General features: G+C 42.7%; 1 protein-coding gene across 1 annotated transcript; it reads right to left on the bottom strand.

Moving 5' to 3' along the window:
- Positions 1 to 6,480: 6,480 nt before the first annotated feature.
- Positions 6,481 to 20,486, bottom strand: LOC308043406 (claudin-7-like; the record flags this gene model as incomplete). The annotated part of the gene is made up of 5 exons (XM_080349445.1): positions 6,481 to 6,732; positions 8,008 to 8,118; positions 10,883 to 10,964; positions 11,115 to 11,279; positions 20,267 to 20,486. 5 exons carry the CDS (start codon positions 20,484 to 20,486, stop codon positions 6,633 to 6,635), a joined length of 678 nt encoding a protein of 225 aa, XP_080205571.1. The 3' UTR covers positions 6,481 to 6,632.
- Between the last annotated feature and the right edge of the window lie 2,321 nt (positions 20,487 to 22,807).

Genomic DNA, 22,807 nt, shown 5'->3' with positions numbered 1-22,807 from the left:
AGAACGGGAGCTGAAATGAAGAATCTGCGGCAGCAGCTGGAGCTGAAATCAAGTCCATTGGGCTGGAGCTGAAATAAAGCTTGTGGGAAAGGGCGGGAGCTGAAATCACACCTATAGGGCTAGAGCTGAGATAAAAATCTGTAGGCTTTGGGGCGAAATGAAATCTAGGGGGCTAGAGCTGAACTCCCATCAAAAGCACTGGTACTGAAAGAAACATCCTGGGGCTGAGGCAGGATGGTGACCTATAGCAGCTGGAGCTGAAATCATATCGATAGGGCTGCAGCCGAAATAAAGCGTGTGGGAAAAGGCCGGAGCTGAAATCACATCTATAGGTGTAGAGCTGAAATAAAAACCGTTTAGGGCTAAGGCTGCAATAAAAATCTATAGGCTTAGAGGTGAAATAGAACCTATAGGGCTAGAGCTGAAACCAAATCAATAACACTGGTACTGAAATGAATATCTTGTGGCTGGAATAAGCACTGTAGGGTTGGGGTTTGAGCTGAAATCTCACAATAGAGTTGTTTCTGCAAAAAGATTTTGGGCCTGTATGGGAAATAAAGCTTGTGGGAACAAGCCGGGAGCTGAAATCAAAGCTGTAGGGTCGGAGCTGAAATATCCCAGAGCTGAAAGGAAGACTGGAGCTGTGGAGCTGAGAGACAGCCTGCGGGGCTGGAGCTGAAGCAACGAAGAACGGGAGCTGAAATGAAGAATCTGCGGCAGCAGCTGGAGCTGAAATCAAGTCCATTGGGCTGGAGCTGAAATAAAGCTTGTGGGAAAGGGCGGGAGCTGAAATCACACCTATAGGGCTAGAGCTGAGATAAAAATCTGTAGGCTTTGGGGCGAAATGAAATCTAGGGGGCTAGAGCTGAACTCCGATCAAAAGCACTGGTACTGAAAGAAATATCCTGGGGCTGAGGCAGGATGGTGACCTATAGCAGCTGGAGCTGAAATCATATCGATAGGGCTGCAGCCGAAATAAAGCGTGTGGGAAAAGGCCGGAGCTGAAATCACATCTATAGGTGTAGAGCTGAAATAAAAACCGTTTAGGGCTAAGGCTGCAATAAAAATCTATAGGCTTAGAGGTGAAATAGAACCTATAGGGCTAGAGCTGAAACCAAATCAATAACACTGGTACTGAAATGAATATCTTGTGGCTGGAATAAGCACTGTAGGGTTGGGGTTTGAGCTGAAATCTCACAATAGAGTTGTTTCTGCAAAAAGATTTTGGGCCTGTATGGGAAATAAAGCTTGTGGGAACAAGCCGGGAGCTGAAATCAAAGCTGTAGGGTCGGAGCTGAAATATCCCAGAGCTGAAAGGAAGACTGGAGCTGTGGAGCTGAGAGACAGCCTGCGGGGCTGGAGCTGAAGCAACGAAGAACGGGAGCTGAAATGAAGAATCTGCGGCAGCAGCTGGAGCTGAAATCAAGTCCATTGGGCTGGAGCTGAAATAAAGCTTGTGGGAAAGGGCGGGAGCTGAAATCACACCTATAGGGCTAGAGCTGAGATAAAAATCTGTAGGCTTTGGGGCGAAATGAAATCTAGGGGGCTAGAGCTGAACTCCCATCAAAAGCACTGGTACTGAAAGAAACATCCTGGGGCTGAGGCAGGATGGTGACCTATAGCAGCTGGAGCTGAAATCATATCGATAGGGCTGCAGCCGAAATAAAGCGTGTGGGAAAAGGCCGGAGCTGAAATCACATCTATAGGTGTAGAGCTGAAATAAAAACCGTTTAGGGCTAAGGCTGCAATAAAAATCTATAGGCTTAGAGGTGAAATAGAACCTATAGGGCTAGAGCTGAAACCAAATCAATAACACTGGTACTGAAATGAACATCTTGTGGCTGGAATAAGCACTGTAGGGTTGGGGTTTGAGCTGAAATCTCACAATAGAGTTGTTTCTGCAAAAAGATTTTGGGCCTGTATGGGAAATAAAGCTTGTGGGAACAAGCCGGGAGCTGAAATCAAAGCTGTAGGGTCGGAGCTGAAATATCCCAGAGCTGAAAGGAAGACTGGAGCTGTGGAGCTGAGAGACAGCCTGCGGGGCTGGAGCTGAAGCAACGAAGAACGGGAGCTGAAATGAAGAATCTGCGGCAGCAGCTGGAGCTGAAATCAAGTCCATTGGGCTGGAGCTGAAATAAAGCTTGTGGGAAAGGGCGGGAGCTGAAATCACACCTATAGGGCTAGAGCTGAGATAAAAATCTGTAGGCTTTGGGGCGAAATGAAATCTAGGGGGCTAGAGCTGAACTCCCATCAAAAGCACTGGTACTGAAAGAAACATCCTGGGGCTGAGGCAGGATGGTGACCTATAGCAGCTGGAGCTGAAATCATATCGATAGGGCTGCAGCCGAAATAAAGCGTGTGGGAAAAGGCCGGAGCTGAAATCACATCTATAGGTGTAGAGCTGAAATAAAAACCGTTTAGGGCTAAGGCTGCAATAAAAATCTATAGGCTTAGAGGTGAAATAGAACCTATAGGGCTAGAGCTGAAACCAAATCAATAACACTGGTACTGAAATGAATATCTTGTGGCTGGAATAAGCACTGTAGGGTTGGGGTTTGAGCTGAAATCTCACAATAGAGTTGTTTCTGCAAAAAGATTTTGGGCCTGTATGGGAAATAAAGCTTGTGGGAACAAGCCGGGAGCTGAAATCAAAGCTGTAGGGTCGGAGCTGAAATATCCCAGAGCTGAAAGGAAGACTGGAGCTGTGGAGCTGAGAGACAGCCTGCGGGGCTGGAGCTGAAGCAACGAAGAACGGGAGCTGAAATGAAGAATCTGCGGCAGCAGCTGGAGCTGAAATCAAGTCCATTGGGCTGGAGCTGAAATAAAGCTTGTGGGAAAGGGCGGGAGCTGAAATCACACCTATAGGGCTAGAGCTGAGATAAAAATCTGTAGGCTTTGGGGCGAAATGAAATCTAGGGGGCTAGAGCTGAACTCCCATCAAAAGCACTGGTACTGAAAGAAACATCCTGGGGCTGAGGCAGGATGGTGACCTATAGCAGCTGGAGCTGAAATCATATCGATAGGGCTGCAGCCGAAATAAAGCGTGTGGGAAAAGGCCGGAGCTGAAATCACATCTATAGGTGTAGAGCTGAAATAAAAACCGTTTAGGGCTAAGGCTGCAATAAAAATCTATAGGCTTAGAGGTGAAATAGAACCTATAGGGCTAGAGCTGAAACCAAATCAATAACACTGGTACTGAAATGAATATCTTGTGGCTGGAATAAGCACTGTAGGGTTGGGGTTTGAGCTGAAATCTCACAATAGAGTTGTTTCTGCAAAAAGATTTTGGGCCTGTATGGGAAATAAAGCTTGTGGGAACAAGCCGGGAGCTGAAATCAAAGCTGTAGGGTCGGAGCTGAAATATCCCAGAGCTGAAAGGAAGACTGGAGCTGTGGAGCTGAGAGACAGCCTGCGGGGCTGGAGCTGAAGCAACGAAGAACGGGAGCTGAAATGAAGAATCTGCGGCAGCAGCTGGAGCTGAAATCAAGTCCATTGGGCTGGAGCTGAAATAAAGCTTGTGGGAAAGGGCGGGAGCTGAAATCACACCTATAGGGCTAGAGCTGAGATAAAAATCTGTAGGCTTTGGGGCGAAATGAAATCTAGGGGGCTAGAGCTGAACTCCCATCAAAAGCACTGGTACTGAAAGAAACATCCTGGGGCTGAGGCAGGATGGTGACCTATAGCAGCTGGAGCTGAAATCATATCGATAGGGCTGCAGCCGAAATAAAGCGTGTGGGAAAAGGCCGGAGCTGAAATCACATCTATAGGTGTAGAGCTGAAATAAAAACCGTTTAGGGCTAAGGCTGCAATAAAAATCTATAGGCTTAGAGGTGAAATAGAACCTATAGGGCTAGAGCTGAAACCAAATCAATAACACTGGTACTGAAATGAATATCTTGTGGCTGGAATAAGCACTGTAGGGTTGGGGTTTGAGCTGAAATCTCACAATAGAGTTGTTTCTGCAAAAAGATTTTGGGCCTGTATGGGAAATAAAGCTTGTGGGAACAAGCCGGGAGCTGAAATCAAAGCTGTAGGGTCGGAGCTGAAGTATCCCAGAGCTGAAAGGAAGACTGGAGCTGTGGAGCTGAGAGACAGCCTGCGGGGCTGGAGCTGAAGCAACGAAGAACGGGAGCTGAAATGAAGAATCTGCGGCAGCAGCTGGAGCTGAAATCAAGTCCATTGGGCTGGAGCTGAAATAAAGCTTGTGGGAAAGGGCGGGAGCTGAAATCACACCTATAGGGCTAGAGCTGTAAGAATCACTGTAGGGCTAGTTTTCGAGCTGAAATATCCTCGAGGTTTTGCTTCAGTAAATAGTTTAGGCCTGTATTTGAAACAAAGCTTGTGGGAACAAACCTGTAGCTGAAATCAAACTGTAGGTCTGGAGCTCAAACCATCCCAGAGCTGAAAGGAAGACTGAAGCTGTGGAGCTGAGAGACAGCCTGCGGGGCTGGAGTTGAAGCAACGAAGATCTGGAGCTGAAATGAAGAACCAGCAGGAGCTAGAGCTGAAATCAAATATGGGTGCACATCCCACTCAAGGAGCATTTAACAGCTGCATGTTGGCTTCTTAGCACCACTGTCCCCACCAACCCCGTTTGTTCTCTCCCACACTGTTTACTGCATCTTCTTTCATCAGGCAGAGCCATTTTACCAGCACATATGAACAACGCCAGAGGAGGAGATTTCACAGAGCCCACCTCCAACGGGGGCAGGGGGTGAAGATTCCTTCCCACTCGACCTCCCAAGGGTTTCTCTGGCTCCTGGCATTGCCCCAGAACATCACCAGATACAATAAGGACGTGTGACCAGCAGAAACAACAGCTGGGCTTCGAAGCTCCATCTCTGAGCCACAGGAGCTAATTCCAAGGACTGTAGAGACCACTTACCTTTTCAGAGGGTGCCCAGAACCCTTCTTTATCCATTTCCAGGCTCTGGGTTCCTGCTTCAGGGTCTCTTCTGTCCCAGAGAACTGCCATGTCCCACCAGCCAAGTCTCTTGTTCCTCAAACACCAGCGAAGAGAGTACAGAACTGCAGCCATTCCTGGCCCCATGCTGCTCCCTCTGCTCCCCTTGCACAGGGGCTGCTCGGCCCCAGCTTGTTTCTGTCTATCCCAGCAGACAGACAGACATCTCCCTTACCACGAGCAAGAAGATGGAGCTCTAATGATGCAGAGGCCACCCACAACGATGACCGCCATGCCGTACTGGAGACAGCCTGGTTCAGGCAGCAGGGGGCTCCAGGGTGTCCTCAGGAGCAGAGCACAGTAGATCATGCAGCCTGCAGGAGCCAGGGTCTCCACCCTGCGAGGTGGCAGCCACCCACCCCCTTTCAGGACACACCCAGCAATATATAGGATTCCAACAACGTGTATTTGACACCCTCTATGCCCTTTCCAGACACCCCTTTCTCCTGTCCTATGCCACCTACAGCAGATGGGCCTCTCCAGCTCCAAGCTCCCAGGCTGTGCAGAGGGTCAGGGCCTGGCTGTTCCTGGAACTGTACTTTCAAATCAACCATTGCAAGCTGGCCGCCTCACCAGCCAAAATTTTGCATGAGGGATTATGATCTATTGTTTGTGGATCTCCTCTGCTCACACCACAGGCATGGAGACCTCTTTCTCACGCTCTGCATCTTCCCCATCTGTGCATCCAATGGTTCCCTGGGTCTCCCCAGCTTTCACCAGCTCTTCTTTGAGCTGAGGTCCAGCACGATGTCCCTGGGGGCTGGCTCCCTGCTCCCCACCCCACTGGGGCTGCCCCCCAGAGGCCCCAGGGCTTGGGGCACAAGCTTTGGCTTTCTGGAGACCCTTCCATAACAGATTTCCCCTTGGCTCTGGACCACACCGCTGCCCATCTTCAGCCCCCAGCCAGCTGCTGTGCCCATGGGCAGCAGGCTGGAAACCACCGAGACACCCCTGACGTCAGCAGGCTCCTGGCTGCCCCCCAAGTTTTGGGGTGGGGTGCCCCCCACAGATGCTCCCTGGAGAAGGGGACCTGGGCTGAGCCATCGGTCCCTTCCAGGTAGTCTCGGCTGAAGACACTGTTGATCATGGGCATGGGTGGGGAGGGAGGAGGAACCTCGCTGTCCCTTGGGTCCTTCAGCCCCTCTGGAGGGGATGTCGATGGAGAAATGGGGGGTGAGCTCCTCAGCTGTGTGCTTCACGTAATACCATTAATCAAAAAAATCTGTTTCAGTCAGTCTGTGGAATAAACTTTATTTCCTGTTAAAAGCTAAAGCTGCTAAACAAAAGTAGGAAGCTAAACATTAATGGATACACAACACATTTCTAACTGCAAGGCGCATTAACCTGCAGTCAGCTACAGCGTATCAGCTCCATGTTTTTGAGTCAGCTGAAATAGATACAGTTGCTCTCAATTGTCAGGATACCCTGCACCATGCAGTTTTATTTTCCAGGCATCTCAGCATGCAGAAAAGCATTCACATCGCAGCATTTTCTGTAGAAACCTATTTACATTTGAAAACCATTCCTATTTACATGGAAAACCATACCTTCTTGAACTGCTCCACGTTAAGATGAAGGATTTTAAGTTGGAACTGGAACCCTGGAAGTAGTTCACTTCTTTATTTGAGTTCACAACCTGCTAATGTTACAAGTGATGTAAAAGGTAAGTTCAGACGTACTCCTTGTTGCTTATGATCGTCTCAGAGTCTTTGGTGTAAATGTGCTGCTGATGAGCTGACCGGCCTGCTGAATATGCGTATTTGCTTGTACTGTAAATTAAGAAAAAAAAAAAAAAAAAAAAAGATACAATATAATAGGTATTACACACACGTCCACAGTCTCAGGTACTCAGGAAGTTACTCATTTAGGTCTGTATCCAACCCACCAATAGTGCATCCTTCACAAAGGTGCAGAAATTAGAGACCTATTGTTCTCATCAGTCTCATAGCTAAGGGGAAAGAGATGGGCTCTTCGACAGCTTTTAATACAGGAATCAAGATGATGAGAAAGGAAAACAGAACTGTCTTCAGACAGCTCCTTCAGCTGTCATTCATCATGTTGAACTTCCATTTCATGCATCTGTTTTACCTGATTTTCAAGGTATTTCAGGATATTTGGTACTTCGTATCAAAGTATGGTGAGCAAGACCTGAGTCCAATATGGCTGATGAAATATTACCATAAAACTGATATGGATTCATATTAGACAATGAAGTATCAGAGGAACACTCTCTCTTATTATGTGTTTTGATGTAACTTTCCTGAGATTAACCACAGCAGCAGTGAGCATGCTTCTCCCTCCCATGTTACCCCCCTCTCAGGCCTAGCAGGTACAGCCTCCAAGCCGCTTGGGTTCTTCTGGGCAGACACGGAGCTCTGCTGTTTTTAACAATTTCCACCTCTCCTTCAGAAAGGCACCTTCTATATGGTCGAATAATTCAAGATGGAAAAAAAAAAATCTAGGCAAAATTAACCGTTGAGGCCAGATATCTCAGCTTTTCTGATTTGATGCACTAAAAGACATTTCCATAAGGAACAAGAGAAAAATCATATGCATCTAACAATCAATTGGTTATGCTTTGGGAAGGAAAGACCATTACACTTTCTGCAAAATAAATGGCATTTGAATGGTTTAATAGTAGCGAGTATTGCAGAGAAACTTGATTATAACACACTATATTCTTTGATACACTTTCATTTTGGCAATAGATAGTTCCCTCTTTCACTGTTCATTTTCATCATGTAGATCTCAGAACCATGAGCAGTAACCAGAACTACCACCTACGGGTTGCAGGTGACGGCTCATGACGAAGTATCAACACGTACACTATTCAGGAGGTACAAGTATTTGGTACAGCATACCCTGCAATCACAAGTCTGTGACATGCCATAGCACTGAATTAATAGGTACAGTTTCCCATTTGTACTTTATATGGCTAGAGGTTTATACTGGGGGGAGGTGGCGGGAGGGAGAGAGAATAGTACAGAGGTAGAAAATGGTATATGATTGACAGCTACTATTTAAACTGACGAATCCAAGATTACCTGTAGTCCTGTTTTTTCCTCCCTTTGCATGAACAGGTCAGTAAGATCCCACCAAGCATATAAAGAACAGATCCAGCCCAGCCTAAGTACAGAGCCTGTCCTAGTTCATACCTGAAACATGAAAGATCTTATGAAAACAGCATAACACAGGATCACAAAGCCATTATTTTAGACTGAGCCATAAGGTGCACAAATCATGCAAACAAGTGAATTCTAGTTTGCACAGAAATCAGCTAATTGAAAGGTACTTCAACAGATAACAGAGGAGAACAAATCTGGCTCTGTGTCTGTTCAGTAAAACTCTTACATGTATAAGTGCTCTGCCAAGTTAGTGACAGAACATGAAAGTATTAAACAACATAAAGATAAGTAGCAATAACTACTTGCATTTATTTAATAAATTGTTGATAGTAAATGATAATGTGCAATCTACAAAACTTATTTTGCCCTCGTGTCAGCTGCACCACTAAAGTCATGTTGTAAAACTGAATGTTTTGGACCTCCCTCCCTGTGTCATTTAAAAGGCTGACCATAGAAATCATGACACTAGATAAGCTACACATAGCTATTTGTACAGGGCTGGTTTTCAAACTCCTATATCCTAAAGCATATTCAGCACTTTCTGTGTTTATATGGCTGAAATACATTTATGAGTAGTCCCAAGTTGAAAAATAATAGGTACCTAGGTACCCACCCATCTTACTGTACAAAAGACATTTCAGGAAACCTCCTGGCCCAGTCTAAGAAACTCACTGATAATTAATTAAACCCAAAGACCAGACACAGTTGAGCCTGGGAAAATCTGGCCAGAGTTTCACAATAAGAGGAAAACAAACTTTCACATTTGGACAAAGACTATATTCACAATATGGCAGTACCTCTGCAGCCTGAGATACCTGATATAAGGGCAAAGTAACTGTCATGGACTGCGTAGAAGGCATACTGAAAACAGATATGTGTGTTTTCTTTGCACTTGTAAACACAAAAACATTGTTTTAAAGTGTTGAGGTTTCTGACTCCAGATTTAATTGCTAACAGGGTGGTTTCAGAGTTTACACAGGTTCACTGCTCGCCATGTTCTTATTGCATATCAGAACCACAAGGTCTCCACTGTTTTAGGGACTTTTCAAATACTGAACGAGGAGACAATCATTATCTCAAAAAAAAAAAAAAAAAAACCAAAACACAAACAAAAACAAAAACCAAAACCAAACAGGAGTGCAAGTTGCTGGAGGAATACTAAGGAACAATCAGAGAGTGCTGCCCAGTGCACGAAATCATCTCTACTCGCTAGTCACCTATGGACAGGAAAGTATGTAGGAGGGATCTGCAGAACTTAGGTGGCCTTCACAGCTGTATGATACATTCCTCTAAGAACTAATAATGGTTAACTTATTATTTTGCTGAAGTCAGGCCAAAAAAAACGCATTCTGAAAAAACAGATCTGCCAGGCTCTTAAGAGTGATGATCAATACTGGCCTGCAATCAAATCTAAACCTGTCTCACAGAGTCCAAGGAGCACAACTTCCTCAAGAGCATGTCTGGCTTTACCAATGATCAACATTAATTCTCGAAGAACTGCTCAATGAATCAATACTCTTAAACATGAAGTTTAGATATTAAAAAAAGAGATCTCTTTAGCTACTGAATGCAAACAATCTGGTAACTGATTAACATGCATCAATGTTGAAGTCCCAGATAACTATAAAACTCACTAACTAACCCACTAACTGAAATTCCTTATCAACAGTTGTTTAGGTCCTCTAACGTATTTATTACCCTTCATATAATTCTCTGACGGGGATATAAAACAACAAAAAAGTATTCACAACTGCAATTTCTTTGTAAGTGTTTGTTTGAAAACACCAGGAAAACTGACAAACATCCAAAGCAATTGCTTAAAGTACTTTGATTCATAACAAAGCACTTCACCTCTGATTTCCCTGAACTGATTTTCAGGCAGAAAGCCACGAAGCACTTCAAATACAATCCCAGCAACTAAAGATTTATAGCTTACTGATCTAAAAATTATATACTTGGTAGAGGTACTGGTAAATTATAGATGTCCTTTTCCCCAAACCAGTTCTCTCATGTTCCGTAGACAATCTATTAAGTTTCCCTCTCCTTTTTTCTCATCTGTGAAGGAGAGGCCCGGCCACCTCTACCCTTGTTCCTCATTGCTCCATCTATTGACCTAGATAAGGTGCCATAAGTGGGCATTTGGTTTTGAAGACTGTTGCTTTTGTATCACACAACAATAAGGGCTTTTATACCTCGAAACCTGTTGCACGTAACTGTATGACCTGGTAGTCCCACATACTTTGCCTCATTTTAATTCATATGGCAAACAAATGTCAAGCAGTTAACATATGGTGAAAAATACTCTTTTATTTCGTTAAGACAAGCAGCACACTCCAATGACGTCTCTCAGCTATCTGCAGGTCACTAGTACACAGTTCAGGCTGGTTTCTGTACGCTTTATCATTTGCTTGTACATCTGAGCATTGTATTCCAGCCATAGCTAGAATTTTTTATCTCTTTTGGTCTAAATGACAAAGAAAATTAAGACTTTTACCTTTTCTTCTTCATAGCATTGAGATGTGCACTTAATTGAGTCTCACAGGAAAATGTAAAAGTACAGAAAGCCCTCAACTGCAGGGTTGATATTCCCCTCATTCACTAAACCTTCCAGAAGAGAACTCTCCTCCCTCCCCACCAACATCTCTGATGTGAATAGATTCCCTACAGACAATTTTTCCTCCTGTAGGACTAGATAACAGGATCCATCCAGGTTCTGAAACTCTGGAGCAGCTGAGGTCAGTGCAGCTGTCTGTACCATGTGATGGAGTTTGGTATGACAGAGCTATTAACTTACTTGGTTCCAGCATATAATGGGTCAAAAAACTGAGCAGTAATCATCGCAGCATACCAAGAAATAGCCACCATGGAGCAGAGACCTATCAGAAAAAATTCAGAAAACACACAGGTGAGTGATTCATTTAATGGCTATAACAGCTTTAAACCAAGAACAAGTGTCCATCTCATTTAGTCTGGCTGTGAAAGCAACACAAACACTGATAGTGTTCTCATTTCAGCCTCCATATTACCTCCTAAGATAAACAGAAATCCTCCCGTGACAGTAAACTTCATTTTTCCATCTTCATCGCTCAACCCAATGTTTGTGCACTTCAAACCAAGCAGCGCGAGTACTGAAGCTATGAATCCCAGAAGGATGGAAGCAATCATCAAGGCACGGCATGCCTGAATATGAACTAAGAAGAAAAAGAGAAAAGAAATCAGGGTCTATACAGAAATTAAATTAATCTTGTGCTGAAAAAAGAAAAGTGATTAGAGGGAGTGACAAAATTAGCAGGAGCAGTAATGAGTGAATCTTGTCCAACTTTATTTGGTTCGGAGAAGCATCCAAACCCCAGAGTGTTTAGCCTTCAAGTCAATCAGATTCCAGAGTTGAACTGCAGTTACACTTTATAAGCTCAGTAAATCCTCTTGGGCCTTTAGTAAACCCTGAATAATTATAGCAAGCTCTTTTTAGTGTACATCTAAGTCCTGGGAAAACAGGTAGTGGTCTACATGGTCATTTATAAGAGCAGAAATCAGCCTCCTAGTCACAATTCCTGGTGAGTTCCTTACCCCTGTACCACAGAGCACACATGACACCTCTGAACTCCTGGTCCTGGCCAAGGTGTGTGGGGCTCTGGCACTACAGAGGAACTGGAAAAATGTGCCAGCTTTGCTGCTTCCAGTGAAAGATGGGAAAGAAAATGCTTGAGCTAGCAGTGCACATTAAACTCCGAGTGGGGGTAATGAAAGGGTGATGAGCGGATCCAAGAGCTGCAGCATTCCCTCCTCTCCTCCACAACACATACTCTTATCAGAGAGATAACAGCTCACGTAAGCTCCTGGTCCTCACATTTAGGTATTGATCGCACAAAAACTGGGACCAGATTATTAACCAGCCTAAGAATTCAGACAGGGACTTCAGGCCCCCTTAAAATGGCACCCTGGATTTGGCAAGTTCCAGGTCAAATGGCACCTTGGCACCTTCGCTACGAGACAAACATGCCAAATGTCACCAACCCGGCAGGTTTGGCTTCTAACTTTGATGGACTCGATGAACTTAAAGATCTTTTCCAACCTAAATGATCCCATGATTTTATGATTCTAACGACACATCAAAGGGGCCCGAGCTGGACTGGATCTGAACAGTCATGTCATTGATGCCGCCGTTACAGCTCTTGCTCCCCAATCACCTCCATGTCCTCCACGGTGACCTGCTACCTGGCTCTGCCGTGGACTGAGCCCATAACTCTCCAGACAACAAAATCCAGGCACAGAAACAGGAGGTAAAGTGAAAGATTCACACTTAGACTCAGCAGGCTGCAGAGCTTTATGTGGCTTAAGAGTATTGGTCCTGCAAGCCTCAGAGTTATGAAAAAATTTTAATAAGCAATCATGAGATAAATACTCAGAATTAAACAACAACATCATCCAATGAATTAATGTTTTGTTAGGCATTAGTTTGAAATTTTTGGGGGAAAAAGTACAGACAGTAATAAAAGTGAAAAGACTGCCTCAAAGTACCATTAACTGTTCAAAGCTTTTACCTGCAGAATTTACTGTTAGGACAAGCACTAAATGCCGATGCTGCTTTCTAGTTTGGGATCTTACACTTTGGCAGCAGGAATTACCCACGGCAGGGATGCAACAGGTCTTTGGGACTCCAGCAGTATTAGATGGGACTCCCCATCTCTTTCCAGGACAATATCTTCAGGCTTACTGCTTGCAAGCCAATGTCTGTGTTATTTTAATATAAGAGATTTCATACCACATCCTCTTTGTATCACAATACAATAACCTCAACAGTCTTAACTGAGGAGCTTACTTCACAGTCCAGCCAGCTCCATGGTTTTTTGTCTTCATGTTAAAAATGAGCTTATTGAACAAGACATGAAGTCAGTTCATTTTATCAATCAATACTAATTGTAAGAAAATAGCCCAAATCCTGTCATTGGAAGAAACATCTATGGGGCCTTAAAACAAAACAAAACAAACAAACAAACAACAAGAAGAAAAGCATGTGGCAGCTAACTAAGTGCTTTATATCAAATGCTTGACCAAGCTGTGACTACACAGAGCTTAGCTATACATCGTAGCCAGCCATGGTTTCAATCTTATGCAATATTGCTTTTAAAAAAGGTCTTCACTTCAAACATCCAGGATTTGGGCTAATGGCTTGCTGAATTCAAAAGCTTTACATCTGTTTAAAAGAATCAAGTTGGATATTTCCCATGCACAAAACAAACAGACAAAAAAACAACAGAGGAATACCACGTAGCTCAGCTGCCAATAAGGAAACCTTCATGGAAAAATTTTATGATCCTTCTGATGAGCGGTAACAAAGACACTTCTGTTGTGCTGGTTTTTTTTCTTTTCCCCCTCCCACCACTCCCTGGCACCTCCTGCTGCAGCAGTTTCAGCTGAGTTTCTAGACAGCAATTTGAAACACACCTAAGCTGACCATGACAATTTTCAGTCTGCCTTGGCTTGTATCTGCAAGTGCTACAGACATATCTTCGAGGTCCCACTGTTGGCTCAGCCCTTGTCACTAACAGCCCCACTTTCTTCGTCTTCCCTTGCTTTTCCAACTGTCCTCTCAGCTTTCTCTACAATTCAGTGTCTTCTAACTTTTTTCTTTTTTCAGTTCTCCATTCTAGAACTTTTTTCTCTACACTTCTGTAAGTTGCTTTTCCCTTCCCTCTGCCTATACCCCTCAAGTATACTGACATCTTCTCAACAGCATAACCGCTCTCCTCTTCAACGGATCAAATTTACTCTTCACAAATTCACTTTCAGAGCCTGACCTGTTCATTCATTTCCTGTCTGGTCCCATTTTTTTTCCTTCTTGCTGACTCCACGTTGTTATCTGCAGTTCTCCAGGAGCATTGCTGGTGCTTGCCTTCCTTTCTTCTTCACTTTAGCACATCTACTCAGGATGCTCTTTTCTGGCCCCACCCTCCTCAATTTCTTTAAAACCCACTTTTTTCCTCAGCGTCTCCAAGATGCTGACCTGATGTGGCCCCGTTGCCCACATCTGCACACATGGGAGCCCCATGACACTCTCAGAGACAACACCCCACATAAATACATCAGCGAGAAGATGCTGCCTGGAGCCAGAGGCAGCAAGTGATGAACCAACCCCTGAAGTGGTTTGTACAAGAACAAAATGCACACTCATATGGACTCTGATGAGGATAAAGTCTAATCGACATGATCCTGCTGTTGCTGCATCTAAGTTTAAACAGGGTTATGTTCTTCTTAATACACATAGGCATTTTAAAACCAACTGTTAGATAACACTGGAAGATAAAAAGAACAGATTATTCCCTAAATACATAAACAGTTTCAGCGAATTGCTGTACTAGTGTCAGAGCTGGTCAACAACATCAGTTTATTTCAGACAGAGAGAAAGTAAATTTAATACCCCATTCCCACTAATCCTATACTACATATCCTTCAGATTAGGAGTATTCTACCTATTTAGTTTAGTCATCTCCTAGTGTAGATTCAACTAAGTAGGAAGGCGGTTTTATTCTGGGATAAGTATCTACATACCAAATTATTCAAGATTAATACAAACTAGCTTTACTCTCTGTAAACATGTTATTACCCACAGAATATTGCCTTGGTTAAGCATTTGAGGACAATCCACAATTCTACTGAAGACTGATTACAGGAGCCAGGATACCTAAATTTCCTGGTATTTAGAGCCACATCCAACAAGGCATTAGTTAACAAGTCCTGACAAGTATATTAATTTATAACATATACTCATTGTATAACATACTCGTAATGTTATAATATGTATAATGTATATTTGCTGTATGTAGTGCATTATCTATGCATTTTAGTCTCAACACACAAAACCCACTACCACTTCTTAGCTATAAATTGTATTTATTACCTATTATATGAAAATACTCCAGCTACAGTACATTAGCCATCAAGTAATGCAAAAGAGGGCCTATACAATAATTCCAAATAAACATGGAGCTGTCATAAGATGTGTTAAAAAATGTCTCCTACTAATTCCGCCCACAAGATACTAGAAAAGACACTACATCATATTTTAAATGCCTATTAAAACAAGTTTCAACAAGCGACTTCATTTGCCTTATTTCATAGCCTTTCCTACTGCGTGTGACACATTCTGCTGCTTAAGAGACTTTTATTACTTCAACCCACAAAATCCTTCCTGGCCAGTTATTTTCCAGTACTAACAGGTTACCACAACAAAAGCCTTTCTACTTTTTTTTCCAACAAATTTTTAAGCAATATAATGTGCAAAGTCACATACCAGGCAGCGCAAGCATAGAGTCAAATTCTCTGCAGTTGGACACTCCAGTGCTGTCTTCTGCACAGCTCTTCCACAGGTTTTCATATAATGTAGACGTTGTGATCACACTACCATATATACTGGAGACTTTCCAGTAATTATTCGGCAAAGTGGCTCCAATAATTGCCAATCCACCAAAACACATAAGAAAACCAACTATTTCCAACGCAGCAGTCATGCTTGTGAGTAGTAACAGTTAAATATCCCTATAATTAGATTACAATCAAGTGAAGCCTTTGAGAAGCCTCCTTGCTGTTTTATCTCTGGGTTTCACTCCAAAATGAGGCTACCTTTGCTCTTTGCTCAACCCCAGAGATAAGGCTTACAGTGCATGACACTTAGAAGTGGGAGCAGTTCATGATAAAGATATTAGCATTTAAAAGAAATGACAATATTAGTTCTTTAATGAGAAGTGACAAAAGGAGCCTGTTCTTAGTCTCGGCCTAGAAATTCCAGTCAGTATTTCTACAAAATATCTTGCACGAGCGATAATATTGGCAAATATTTTATTTCTGTCTCTCCTCTGAAGTCAGCTAGGGTTTACACGAGATTAAAATTATTTGTAATTTTATTATTGATCTCAAAACAAAAAACATTACTGTGTAATTTTCTTGATGACTCAAGTGTAAAAAAGCTTGAGAACAGGAACTTTATTCTGTTGCTAGAAAATTTAGCACATTTTTTAGAGTTAGGGTCGTAAGTAATCCATAGCAACTGCACTCAGCCTCTTTCAGGAAGGTTCAGTCTGTGGATGAGTGGTTTCCATTAATATTTTACAGTCCATTGATCTATAAACACATTCAATCTTTAAAATAGTCACATTTACACTGGACTACAATTGTGATAGTGTATGTTTCACAGAAATGAAACATAAGGGGAATGAATGAGCCAGTGTGTCAGACCAGCCTCAAAAGGAATAAAATGATGAAAGAAAGCAGCTATGCGACAAATGATTCACATTGGCTGATTGCATCTGTTTGTCAGAATATCTTAGTATTAACAAAAAAAATCTATTCTAGGCAAAGCAGAAGTATGTTCAACTTGGTTTACTTGCTTCTGTTCTTGCCTAGGCAAAGTCATAAATTCATAGAATGGTTTGGGTTGGAAGGGACCTTACAGCTCATCTAGTTCCTCCTCCTGCCATGGGCAGGGACACCTTCCACCAGACCAGGTTGCCCAGAGCCCCGTCCAGCCTGGCCCTGAACACAACCAGGGATGGGGCAGCCACAGCTGCTCTGGGCAGGCTGTGTCAGGGCCTCACCACCCACATGAGGAAGAATTTCTTCCTTATATCTAATCTAAATCCATGGTCTTTCAGTTTAAAGCCATTACCCCTTGTCCTATCACCACATGTACTTGTAAAAAAAAAAGTCCCTCCCCAGCTTTCTGGTAGGTCCCCTTTAGGTACCAGAAGGCTGCAATAAGGTCTCCCTGGAGCTTTCTCTTCTCCAGGCTGAACTACGCCAACTGTCTCAGTCTGTCTTCAAAGGAGAAAGACTCAATATACATCACCCACTAATGTTAATACCCTTAAACCGCTTGTGTATCCAAATGGGGTTAACCATCTCTTGATAACCCGCTCTTATCTCCAGGAAGTGGAGTCAGAGTTTCTTCATAAAATAATCCTCCTGTGACGCAAGACGGTGACAGGTTCACGCCATTTACATGAATACTATCAGAAGAATTAGTCGTTGAGAGAGTCACAACTTGCTTATAACAGATATCTGTTAGGTTTTGTTTTTCAAAATTCACTGGCCACTTTGACCTGATGCTGTAGGTTGGTAGTTTCAGATGCAAAACGATACTACAGTGCCGTCACAACATTTTTGTTGCCTTGGCATCCAAGAGGATCATTGCCATTGATTTAAATAGGAACAGATAGGGCAGCACAGCTGGTGTGAACCTGTGCAGCTCTGTATTTGCAATCTTTTAAAGAAACTAGATGGTATGTGGTAAGAATTGATCTTCTTGGGGGACTTTTACAGAATTCCCTCCTTCTGCTGAGTCACTGCAATCTGAAAAAATGATGGAGTCATAAAATGGACATACTGTACCATTATACTGGAGTATCTGCATCCCATTAAAAGCCCTTCAGAGAGTTTCAAATTAATTTACTCATACACAGGTGCTACCCTGCTGAACTCAGCAAACACTTCTGCTGACAGCACTTTCAAAGTCAAGTTTAGTTGGGACCTTGAATTATGTGTCCCCAGATTTTATACTGCTATGGATAAAAAAAAAAAAAAAGAAGAATTTCATTTAAAAAATAATATCTCTTCCTGCTTAAGAAAGCTATTTCACCATGCAGTCATAATGTACACATATAAACAGAAAAGATTAAACTGCAGTCCTAGAATGCGTAAATTTTTCCTATATGGCACCAGACATTTCCACAATTCCCTTTAAGAATTCACTCTTCAATGGTGTTGAAGAACATAGAGCTATTCTTCACTAAATTTCAGAAACTATGGTTTGGTAAGCAACGGACATAACAGCAAATCTGCTCTGCAGAAGGCTCTGCATCAGCAGTGTAAAAGCGGCGGGGCTGATAGTTTCACATCAACACCATCCACTGCTTGGGAGATTTCTTCCAGATTTGTTCTAACCAGTCAATGGCTGGAAGTTTGGAAGTGCATTCTTGGAGCATGTTTCCCTGCTTTGCTTCATCCATAAAGAAACCAATTTGCACACTCCAAGACCACTCCACAATGCAAACCAAGAGCAGTAAATGGGAATAACTGGAAAAATAATTATACAAGTGCTTTTCTGATGTAAGTAAAATGTAAACATAGACATGCCAAGATGTGGCCATATGTGACCATGGCAATATAGGACAAAGGAGAGAAATTGCTCCTAGCCCCTCTGATATTCTCAAAACAGAGCATATTTGAATGTAATAAGGTTGAGAGTGGGTTTATAGGCAGAAATAGTATTTTTTAAGAACAGATCAACCAATACAATTGGGAAAAAAATATACTCAAAACATTAACATTTTAAATGTTTGATCAACATGAGCTGTATCTTGTCCATCACTTCTGTAAATTTTTTCAAGGCCCAGGAATGCTGGCTGAGCACTGTAAGAAGAGAAACAGCCCTGCAAGAGAGAGCAAGTACGCTGCAGGAGCCACATGAGGTCCCTGTCAGTTGGCATGAGGAACCCCACGCTGATTTTAGGTGACACACAGTTCTTTGAACAGCTGAAGATGATCTACCAAGCCCTGCCAACCAGGGGTCCTCTCTTCCAATTATGGGGATCAGGGGAAGGCAGAGAAGAGAACCCCTGGGAGGCAACTGCTTCAGTTCACCAAAAACCCTTTTGCTCCTGGGGAATATTTTCTTTTCATGTTGGGTGTAATGAAACTGCATTTAAAGGAAAGGAGGCTTCCCCCCCGGCTCTGCTTGTCTCTGTGACAGGGCTGAAACAGCTGTTTCTCCTTGTGGCAGATCTGCCGCACCATCGTAAGCATCAGTGCCACCTTGCTACCACGTATAAGAACTGGAGGATTGTTGGCCCCATCTCATCACTCTGTTTTCCAGAAATCGTATTGAAGTTTCTAGATGAAACTTAGGCAATCCCAGTATCTACACAGAGGCAGTCTTAAAGAGGAGCATAACGGGTACCAGAACAGTATGAAAAGCTGACAGTGATGCAATGAGTAGTGTTTTTAAAATCCTTGGAAGCATATGATTAGCCTCCTTTTGAGGCCACAAATTCTGGCCTCATTACAGGATGCTGGCACTTGTTCTCAAACTAGCACCATCGTTATGAAAGCATATGAGGCCACCAAAGCCAGGACTCTGGTGAAGAACCACAAATATGCTGAAATCTTGAGAGTTAACTGGAGATTTAAATTCTCGCATTTGCGAGATCTGCCTCCAGTTGGGCAGCTCTGACTTCAGTGGAGTCCATGTCTCTGTCAAGAAAAAGAAGCCTTCATACTCTATGAGACATGGTGTTTTTAAGTTTTGAGCATTGCGCATTGAGAATAAATCAGCTGGAAAGGGTCCAGACAAACAGCAATGACAGTAATAAGGGATCTATAAAGCAGGAAAAGGCTTTAAGAAATTATTCCATGACATAACTCATAAAGTGACTGCACAATACTGAAAGTTGTAAAAGAATAAATGCAAAGTTCTATTTAAGACAGAAGGCTTAACAAAATACCGGTTTTCAAAGGCTATATTGTTAGTGTTTCTTACACTCACTTTTCTAAGGAAAGAACTTCAATGTCAGTCCTTCTTGACTAGGTGTTTACAGAAAGGTATTTATAAAATCCAAACAAATAATTTTCGGTCCCTACAAAGACAACTCTTTCCATTTGCAGATAAACTACCCTGCTAGCATGGTCTACCTCAGAAAACACAAAAGCATCAGTAGCACAGATGTATTTCAATTTAAGCTGGTCACCTCTGAGAAATTCCAGAACAAACACACAGATTTAGCACAAAGTATCAAATAAGTCCTGGAATTTATAAGAAGTCCTGTCTCACATCAAAGCACAAGCAAGCACCAGAGCTCACTGACCTATGATCTGCCTATAGTTAAGAATTATGCTGAGTTAAAAGATCCTATTTCTTCCAAAACAATAATAATAAACAAGTCTTAGATTTGTTGTATAGTACCCAACACAACAGAGATGGCAATAAAGTCACAGCAGTTACCAAGCTGAATTGCAGGATGAAGCACATGGGTTTCACTGGGGCCCTTTAACCTGCCTGCAAGAACCATGGGGCAAATCCTCTCCATACTAGACCCTCTGTGACAACCACGGTATATAAACCATCCAGAAAGAAGGAATAACATTACACACCTGGGTTTTACATACATATACCATGCACACTTACTGTCGGAACTCAACATGTAGAGAAATTGCTTGCACTGCACTGATCCGAAAGCAGCCGCCTCACAGTCCATCCACAGCCCTTCAGAGACCCAGCCTGTAGGAGCCGGCGCTGCTGCCGTGGCCGAAACCTTCCATGTGTTGGATATGGTAGTAATAAGTACAATGGTAAATCCTGCTAAAGCCAGCAGAAATGCACAGATTTGTAGAGCAGACGATGCCATCCTGCTCACAGAAGTGGTTTTCAAAGAAGCCTCCCAAAACTTCTGATATTAGAAACCTGTTGAAACAGTTTATACACATATAGTATATGGAATTATCTTTATACAAGCCTGACCTTTAAGGCTACATCAAAAAGATGCCTGCCTACAAAATAACTTATCATATAAGGGAATTGTAGAAGAAGTCTCATTAAATAATTGGAATACTTAAGTATCCTGTGACATCTGAGTATTTTCTTACTAACATTTTTGTTACCATATATGTTTACCACAAAAAAATACCAGCAGAGCAAAACCAGAGAACCCAAGTAAGGAATTCTCCAATTTGAATTTGCAATGTTTCACCTGTTCTTTACTTGTTTCCTAACTCAAAATTCTTTTAAAATTAAAACTATAAAATGCTTTAATGAATTATTCATCTCCCAATTACCATGCCTATCAATACAAATTTAAAACAAAATAAGTTTTGATACTCACGTTTACGATATGTTTCTAACCTGTTTAATCTACCTTCCTGCTAGACGCTGGTCTCAGCAGTTTGTGGGGCTCAGTTTGATCAAACAAGTGCAAGTTTCGTACTCTTCAGGACCTTTTCCCCTGTTCTAAAAATCAAGGACCTGCGGCCAAAGCTCTGCCTGACTGTTGCACAAAGGCTCGGGCATGACTTTTGGCTACAGTGAAGTTTCACAGAAATGGACAACTCAAATATGAAAATTACAGCAAAATCATGTAAGTTGGTACCAAAGATGTTCAGATTAACTTGGCAACTATTGGCACGTAACGTGTTTTGTCACTGCCGCTGAGCTGCCCATGCACCAGCAGGTTCCAAAGCAATACAGAAAAATACTATTACAATTTTCACAATTATTATTTTGCTTGAAATGTTTGTTGGTCTTGTCACCCAGACACTGTTTTAATGAAGAATAAAAAGAAAATTCAAGCCTCCTCCTATAATCATTTATTTAAAATGACTGCAACACTTGGAATTTGTTTGCACAAGGAAATAAAGATTAAGTTTATTCCACTCTTTAAAATGTGCATATTCCACTATAAAATTTTAACCTCACACTTGAGGAGGGAGCATTTGTGTCTCAAATGGTTATCTAACATTTTCAAAACACATATAACTGTCAGAGACTATGTGAAATAAATTATAAATTTAAATTAAGCAATAAATTCAAGCAAATTTCGCACCACATGAGCAGGCCAATAATCCAAATGAACGTTTCTGCCTTTTGCACAGATATGAGCCATGCAATCACAATTAATTCCTGAAAGAAGATAAAACTATATGCTCTGCACCATCACTGTGGGTAGGACATACGTCAAAACTGTAAACACAAACTTCTCATTAAAATACAGTAACTTAAAATATCATGGGTTTCAAAGCGAGGAAGTTCTGAAACTAGGCTTTGCAAATATAGAATAACAATTTTCATCCACCCTGACCCAAAATGTGCCATGTTATAGCAGGACTACAAATCCCACTGTAAGAGTCCTTCTCCCACCCTTAAAACGCCTGTCCCGTAGTGATGAGCCTGTTAGGCACGACGTGACATCCGTGAGCTCCTCACTGTGGGTAACTCCTCTCCAGAAAGGTGCACGTGTGGTCTGAATGTCGATGGTGACATTTCGATTCGATACACAAGGAGATGTAAAGTGGCAAGGAGAATAAACTTTGACAGCATGAACGCACGGTGCACGACAGACCAACTGAAAGGTGTTTTATTTTCCAGATCTTCTTAAGACAAGCATGCAAAGAAAACCTCTACTACTTGGAAAGCAAAGCATACAGTGTTGGTATTTGAATTCTTAGGGGCCAGAGAGTGAGGCTGGTGTCCCAGTGAGGTTTGAGAGCCCCATGATGGGTCAACATATCGATAGGCTACAAAAGAAAGGAGCAGAAATGCACACCTCCAGGGGGTAAAACAAAGGTCGGGGTAGGGGGGAAAGAAGTAGGAGAGTGTTTGCCTGTTTAAAAAAATCAGTTTTCTTTATAGTCTTTGTATTTCCTGGCAGCATTCAATCCCTGCAATCAGTAACCAGCGCAGTGGATCGCATTAACAAACAGGACTGTTTGTGATATCAGATGTACCCTGAGGCAGGACAGACCTTCCTGGCCCCTGGCCAAAGGAGCTCCAGCAGCCCAGGATGGCTCTACAACTGCCTCGTTGCTGTTGTTCCTCCTTTCTTTGCCTTCTGCTGCCCCAAGGAGCAACCCGCACTCATCCCTTCCTGAGCCTGCAAAACCCAATGGGACAGTCCCGACAAAACCATATTCCCTCTGGGACACCGGTCACGCACAAGGCTGAGTACCCCCAGGG

Source organism: Nesoenas mayeri, assembly GCF_963082525.1.
Source record: "Nesoenas mayeri genome assembly, chromosome: 9".
NCBI lineage: Eukaryota > Metazoa > Chordata > Aves > Columbiformes > Columbidae > Nesoenas > Nesoenas mayeri.
Note: the sequence above shows the minus strand (reverse complement) of the source record. Positions and strands in the feature narration are given on the sequence as shown.